The 8,221-nt window shown below is 32.8% G+C and overlaps 2 protein-coding genes across 2 annotated transcripts; both read right to left on the reverse strand.

Annotated features, from left to right (window-relative positions):
* Positions 1–2,303: 2,303 nt before the first annotated feature.
* LOC119570511 (cuticle protein 6-like) lies at positions 2,304–3,277 on the reverse strand. Its single transcript, XM_037918216.1, has 2 exons — positions 3,232–3,277; positions 2,304–3,094 (listed from the first exon to the last, which is right to left on the reverse strand). The coding sequence occupies exons 1-2, from the start codon at positions 3,241–3,243 to the stop codon at positions 2,465–2,467; spliced, it is 642 nt and encodes a 213-aa protein (XP_037774144.1). The 5' UTR covers positions 3,244–3,277; the 3' UTR covers positions 2,304–2,464.
* A 1,936-nt stretch (positions 3,278–5,213) lies between these two features.
* On the reverse strand, positions 5,214–6,197 carry LOC119570510 (cuticle protein 6-like). Its single transcript, XM_037918215.1, has 2 exons — positions 6,171–6,197; positions 5,214–6,041 (listed from the first exon to the last, which is right to left on the reverse strand). Exons 1-2 carry the CDS (start codon positions 6,180–6,182, stop codon positions 5,412–5,414), a joined length of 642 nt encoding a protein of 213 aa, XP_037774143.1. The 5' UTR covers positions 6,183–6,197; the 3' UTR covers positions 5,214–5,411.
* Positions 6,198–8,221: the final 2,024 nt, after the last annotated feature.

Raw genomic sequence — 8,221 nt, forward strand, 5'->3', positions numbered from 1 at the left:
ATCCAGAAACAAAAGTTTAATTCAGAAACTTTAATACCGACCCAAAAAGAAAATGTTCCCATATTCTACTTTTTTTTCTTTTTTTCTTTTTTTTAATCCAGCATTCTAGAACTCACCAGAGCGTTCATGTTGACCCACCGTCAAGGAGCTGTCTGATGTCCATGGGTATGGCTGCGCCTTAAATAGCTGGGGTACATGACCACCATCTCGGAAAAGGCGTGGCTTCCCTTCCTACGCAACTTTCAGAAAATATTGATTGAAATTTTGAACCGTAGAAAATCCTCTGAACAATACAACTGAAGAATAATTTGTATCATGATCATGTAAATAAGTCTTAGGAAATATTATTCAGAAGTAACACTCTGAAATGCCGTGTAACGTTTATCTAAAGATCATTGAACATTTAAAGCTAAAAGTAAGGCCATGAAAAGGTTAGGTGTAATGAATTTCCCAGAAGGTTTGAATAGGCTGCAGGCTAGCTGTATTATTATATACTGGTATCATTTTGTTGTAGGGACAGTGTATTTTTTATGTTTTATGACTATCAATAGAAATAGGCACTTCTCCTACTGTAAAACTGCATATATTTTTAACTCATATAAAAACGGGTAATGAATGGTGAACAGAAAAGTAAGATAAACTTACTTATGAATAAGTATACCTTTCCTAATCGTAAATAAATATACAAGAACCCTCGTAATATAAGGCCTCTCATTCTACAAACGGTTATTTTTAATTCATAAATAATAAATTAATAATGAATAATAAATTCATAATTCAAAGTATATACGAACAAACCATGTCCTTTAAGATAATATATACTTCCTCTACTCCTCTCACCCTCCGCTATTTCTATAAAAAAAAAAAATAATAATAATAATAGCAAAAAATAAAAAAAGATTAAGTTAAATTAAAAGGAAATGTAGAATGACCTGGAAAGGGCTTGTCGCTACGGAAAGACTCGAGTTCGACACTACTGCACTTGAGTTGCGATGCTTTTGGAATTTTCTTGCAACTATAACTAAGAAAATAAACAAGATGAGGACCGTTTACAGATTATATAGTAATGATCTACCCTGTTAACTTTATTTCAGTAAATAAGGTTAGAACACAAATCAGAGAGAAGTGAACGTCGGGAAAAACGGAAAATCAAACATGCTTGCTACGAGCATTTGAAAGCAAATGAGTGTATAGTCATTTGAATAAAACTGTAGCAGTTTAAAATCATATGGAATGATTAAATATTATTACATATTTACTGCTACTACTATTACCACACCTTTGTAAGCATGATTATTTGTTATATCATGTGATTGTCATATATATTTTCATCAGTATTATCATATTAATATTGCTATTATCATTTCCATTTTATAATCATTATTCTCATTATGAGAGCTATAGTAATCATCCCAATCAGTAGTGTATTGTCATTATCATTATAATTATTGAACACGACTGACACTATTACAATCATTACTCATTATCATTATCATCAAAATACGCATATTTTTAACAAAAGAATAATATTCAGTCAGCCTTGCTATACAGCCTAAAATTTACATGTTCTTAAATCAGTAATCCTACATACATCAAACGAATCCTCTCTTTATCAAAATGATGCCTTTTATACATAATAAAAAAACGTCATTTCCTAACAGCTTCTATTGCCTCCACGGAAGAGTAAAGGCTGGAGATGACATCATATGACACACTGTATCTCATTGCAGAATTTTCAGGTGACTCCTTCAATTCGGAATGCAATGTTAGAGGGAATATATCTTGCCCTCCGTATGCACATCTGGCTTCATAATCCCAAATAAAGCAGTGATAAATTCATGCACGTCAGTCTCACAGTTCGTCTATGGAACGGTATGAATAATATCGTGTTAAACAGATTAATGTTTAAAGTGGAAAACAAGATACACATGTTTATGCGTTTTCATGTTACAATTGTTGAAATAGATCAAGAAAAATGGATAAAAGATCGGTTTAGTAACAGGATTAGAAAATATCGTTATGGAAAATATCGTGTTAAACAGATTGATGTTTAAAGTGGAAAACAAGCTACACTCGTATTTGCGTTTTCATGTTTAAATCAATGATGTAGATAAAAGATGATATGAAATTGTCCTGTTTAAAGGATTAAAGTTTATGACGGCCAATGGATATATACAGTAATTAATGTATATGACGATAGAGACCTTGTTTAAAAACCTGTATTCATTAGTAAACTATTATTGTATATAAAATGAGTGTGCATAAATATGTAGAAGAAAGTTATTAAGACGAATAACAGACTATTTCTAATAGGAACTTTTATTCAGTACTTCGATGAAGCATAAAGGTATCTCACATACACGTGTGTCAACTCTCGATCAAAAATGACTAGTCTTGATACTGTTATCTGCTGGCGAGAGCTCTACACACAAATATGCTGCAATTTCCAAAGCAGAAACCCTCTTTAGCGGGTGTCGGGAGCTGCAGCGGCGGCGGCTGCGGCTTCGTTGTAGGCCTGCAGATGGGCGATCTTGGCGGCGACTACTTCAGGAGTATCCTGGACGGGTACGGGGACTGGGCCGGGGAGGGCGGCTAGAGGGGCGTCGGGAGCCACTGGAAGGTTTGTGCCGGACGCACGGAATCCGAGAGCGTCAGCCACGTAGTGCTGAGTCTGAACCTTTCCCTCAGAGTCAACATAGTTGTACGAACCACGGACAACACCGAAGGCGTCGCGAGACTCAGCGCGTGAAGATGGACCGCCGGAGTAACCGAAGGAGTACTGACCGAGCTCATCCTGAGCGTGATACTGAGACTGGACAGGTGCTACAGGTGAGAAGGGAGCTACGTTGTAGGAGACAGGTGCAGGAGCGACGTTGTAAGAGACAGGTGCAGGAGCCACAGTCTTGATTACAGGTGTTTTGAGGGTGAGAGGAGCAGCTGAGGGAAGGACACCTGCGTATGCGTAGGGCAGCACACCGGAATAACCTGCATAAGGATAGACGCCAAGAAGGCCGTGATGGCCTCCATATACGCCGTTGTATGCAAGTAAGGAGGCACTACCGCTAGCCACGAAGGCCGCCACGGAAATCACAGTCTGTAATAGATCACTTCGATCAGAATTTAAAAAAAAAAAATGATCTGAGGAAATTTTTTAATAAAAACTTGACAGAAACCAGCAAACCGAAAAGAGACTCGTTCAACCTCGGCGAAAACTGGGGATCCTAAACTCACCAGAGCGTTCATGATGACCCACCGTCAAGGAGCTGTCTGGTGCCCATGGGTTTGACACCGCCTTAAATACCTTGGGAACATCTCGAAAAATGGCGAAAGGGGCGTGGTTTACTTCCATTCTGCAGTCTAATCTTTTGTATCGATACATCGTCTTGGCTCCGGGGTGAGGCTGTGAGAAAATGAACAAACATATAACCATTTTGAGAATGTCGCTTCGTCGTTTTGAACAGAAATGCTTTAGGAGAGAAAACATTTACATTATTTTCATATCACTTTACAAAATAATTTAGAGAGAGGGATTGTTTTTATCATATATTGTCACTCACCTTTGAGAGCCTTCTTTGATCCAAATCCTTAAACAAGTAATATATTACTTTTTAAGAGTATCAAGAGAGTTTTCAGACAATAAAAATCAAATATGGAAAATTATAACAATTCAAAGGAATATCATTCGACTATAGCTGCAGTGTTATTTCCTAAATTCTGATAATTGATTTACAATTATTTTTCACCATCATTCTTATTCTGATTATTATTATCATTATCATTCTTATTCTGATTATCTTTATTACTATCATTACTATTATTATCATTATTATTATCATTATCGTTATCATTATCATCATGATTGATATCATTATTGTTATTATTACTATAAGTAATAGCAGTATCATTGTAATCATATGATTAATAGTAATAGTATTATCATTATCATCATTATTGCTGTAATCATCATCACTACTGTTATTATTGTTATAATTATTATTACTGTTATCCTTAATAGTACCATCATCATATTTATTATTATTTGTATCATTATATTTTCTAAATCATTATTAACGCCATTATCATTATCATTTTATTATCAGTTTGGATCGAGAGTTGACGCAATTCTCTTGTCTACGAACAAGCTATGCTTATGTTCATCTGTAGTCAAATATTCCATCAGTTTTCCTTAATAAACTTATGTGAAAGAAATATGCTGTTTTGAATGCAAATGTAAATGACCTTGTCCCCGATAATAATAATGATAATAAAAATAATAATAATAATAATAATAATAATAATAATAATAATAATAATAATAATAATAACAGCAATAACAATAATAATAATATTAGTCATAATAATGATAAAGATAGTAATAAAAGTGATGATGATATGACAATAATAATAATGACTGATAACGATAGTAATACTACCAATAAAGATCATTATTATCAATTTTATCATTATTCTTATTATTATTACCATTGTTACCTCTATCATTATCATTACTAGCATTTTCAATATTATTATTGTAGGTATTATTAATATCACTGCTATCATTACTATAAGTATGATAATCATTTTTAAAATTATATCTAATATTGTCATTATTATTATTACTATTATTATTATTATCATTACTGTTATTATGTTTATTTTTTTTTTTTTCATTATTATTGTCATTAGTGAGGTTATTAATATTATTATTACTATTATTATCTTTTTCATTATTACTATTATTATTACTAATGTTATAAAATATCATAATGAATATCATCATGATTACTATTATAATATATCATTATCATCATTATTAGTATTATTACAATCATTTATTATTATTTTTAACATGTTTAATCTTTATCACTGTCGATATTATCAGTGTCGTCTTTTTATCATTATCATTGATATTGATATTACTATCGTGATAAACATACCTATATTCACATTCACTCTCTTAATCCTTATCGTTATCATTTTTGTAATTGCAGGCTATGTATTCAACTATATATTCAACAGTATCATATTTATTACTGCTCAGGCTCTTGTCATATTTTTTATCATCAGTAATGTCTTTTTTTTTTCTTCTTTTTTTCTTTTTTTCTTTTTTGCATATACAATATCAGCTGAATGGGGTGTCCCAGTATCTAACCTGTTGTGGTGCGTTGATATGTACAAGAGAGGCCATTTACATTTGCATTCAAAACAACATATTCCTTTCATATAAGTTTATTAAGGAAATCTAATGGAATATTTCACTACAGATGAACATGAGCATAGCTTGTCCATAGGCAAGAGAAATGCGTCAACTCTCGATCCAAACTGACTAGTCTTGACGCTACCAAGAGATCCGGCTGCGAGAGCTCTACACACTACTGTATCGACTTTGTCGTTCAAGTGAAGCTCTCTCCCTAGCGGGTGTCGGGAGCTGCAGCGGCGGCGGCGGCGGCTTCGTTGTAGGCCTGCAGATGGGCGATCTTGGCGGCGACTACTTCAGGAGTATCCTGGACGGGTTCGGGGACAGGGCCGGGTAGGGCGGCTAGAGGGGCGTCGGGAGCCACGGGAAGGTTGGTGCCGGACGCACGGAAGCCGAGGGCGTCAGCCACGTAGTGCTGAGTCTGAACCTTTCCCTCAGAGTCAACGTAGTTGTACGAACCACGGACAACACCGAAGGCGTCGCGAGACTCAGCGCGTGAAGATGGACCGCCGGAGTAACCGAAGGAATACTGGCCTAGCTCGTCCTGAGCGTGATACTGAGACTGGACAGGTGTTGCAGGTGCAAAGGGAGCTACATTGTAGGTCACAGGTGCAGGAGCGACGTTGTAAGAGATAGGTGCAGGAGCCACAGTCTTGATCACAGGTGCTTTTAGGGTGAGAGGAGAAGCTGGAGAAAAGGCACCTGCGTATGCGTAGGGCAGCACACCAGAATAACCTGCATAAGGGTAGGCGCCAAGAAGGCCGTGATGGCCTCCATATACGCCGTTGTACGCAAGCAAGGAAGCGCTGCCGCTAGCCACGAGGGCCGCCACGGAAATTACAGTCTGAAATAGACTACTTCGATTAGAATTTATTAAAGAAAAAATAATAAAGAAAGAAAAAAATAATTGTGAACTGAGGAAAATTTCAAATATAAACGAAAAGAGACTCATTCAACCTCAGCAAAAACTCACCAGAGCGTTCATGTTGACCCACCGCCAAGGAGCTGTCTGGTGCCCATGGCTGTGACACCGCCTTATATACCTTGGGAACATCTTGACCACCACATCGATAAATGGCAGAGTGGGCGTGGCTTTCCTTCCTTTCTACAGTTAATATTTGGCTCCGGATGAGGTTGTGGGAAAATGCCTTAAATAGAAATGCTTAAGAAGAGAGATATAAGATAGAAAACATTGTACATTGTTTTTATATCCCCTTACAAATATGTGTATATTAATATGAAAATTCAAAAATTTACCAACAAAGTAATACAAGGTTTTTTTTAATTCATATATTGTCATTCTCCTTTCAGTTTTCTCTTGATCCAAATCTTTAAAAAATAATACTATATTAATTTCTGAATGGTATCAGAGAGATTTTAGAAACATTAAAATGGCCAATAGATATGAAAAATTACAGTAATGCTTAGCAGAAAAATAAGACATTAGCAGCAGTATTATTTCCAAAATTCTGATAACTAATTTACAATTTTTTTTTCATAATATTACTATGAATGTTTTTATTATTGTTTTGTTATGATTGTTATCATTATTACTATTACTATTATCATTATCATTATTAATGTTATCGTTATCATTATTATTACCCTCGTTATGATAACCGTTAATAATGTCCCTGTTAGTAGTAGTTTTATTATTATTTATATCATATTATTAACAGTAGTATAACGATGACTGTCATTAATATTATCATTATTACTCTAGTTATCAATATAACTGATATTATCAACTTTAACATTTTTATTATTACTACTATTATTATCGTTACTATTACTGTTATCAGCATTACTATTATTACCATCTTTATCGCTATTGTTGCTGTTATTATTACTATCAATATTACTGTTACTGCCATTGTTATTATTACTATCGATTTCACTATAATTAAAATCATCACTATTACCGTTATCAATAATGGTGTTTGTGGAGCTACTGTGGATTATAATTTTGCACTACAATAGTGGTTGTCAGTATCAGCAATATTATTATTGATATCATCATTACTACTATTCTAGGAATGATCATGGTATCAACGTTACTTTGTGATTATTATTATCATTATTATTATCATCATTGTTATAATTATTATTAATTTTATTATTATTATTATGATTACCATTATTATTATTATCATTATTGTTATTATTATCACCATTACCATCATTGTTATTATTATTATTATCATTATCAATATTATTAGTATTGTTATCATCATTATTATTATTGTTGCTGTGGTCACTATTTTTGTTATCATTATTAGTATTGTCATCTTTATCGATATTATTTTTTGCATTATCACCATCATCATTATTATCTTTTATTATCATTATTATTATCTTAATTTTCTATATATTCTATTATCATTAGTATCTATATCAGCATTATCATTTATATTAACTTTAATGCCATTAATAGTAGTAGTAGTATCAGTATTAGTATTATCTTTATCATTACTATCATCCTTATCGTTGATACTGATAGTTATTAACAGTTGATAGTTATTAACATTATTATCATCATCATATTTGTTATTAATATTCTTATTATTAATATCACTATTGATTTAAGTATTGGTGTTATTATCATCACCATCATTATTAGCATTATCCTTATTGTTGTTACTGTAATTTGCATATTAATAACTGTTATTACTGTTAATGTCACGATGATGATAATGATAACAATAATAATAACAGTAGTAGTAATAATAATAACAATAATAATAATGTTGAAAATGATAATGACAATAATGATGAAAACAGTAATGATAATGAAGGTGATGATACTGGTAGTAATTATGATGATAGTAATAACAATAATGATAATGATGATAATAATAATGGCAATTCTAATAATAATAATAATAAAAATAATTATGATCATTACTATCATTACTATTACTGTTATTATGATTATTATTTTTGTTATCATTCCTATAATATTTTCATTATTGTCATTGTCACTGTCATTTTTATTGTTATTATTGAGATTATCAGGACCATTAT

The sequence above is a fragment of the Penaeus monodon genome, unplaced genomic scaffold (assembly GCF_015228065.2).
Source record: "Penaeus monodon isolate SGIC_2016 unplaced genomic scaffold, NSTDA_Pmon_1 PmonScaffold_2956, whole genome shotgun sequence".
Lineage (NCBI taxonomy): Eukaryota > Metazoa > Arthropoda > Malacostraca > Decapoda > Penaeidae > Penaeus > Penaeus monodon.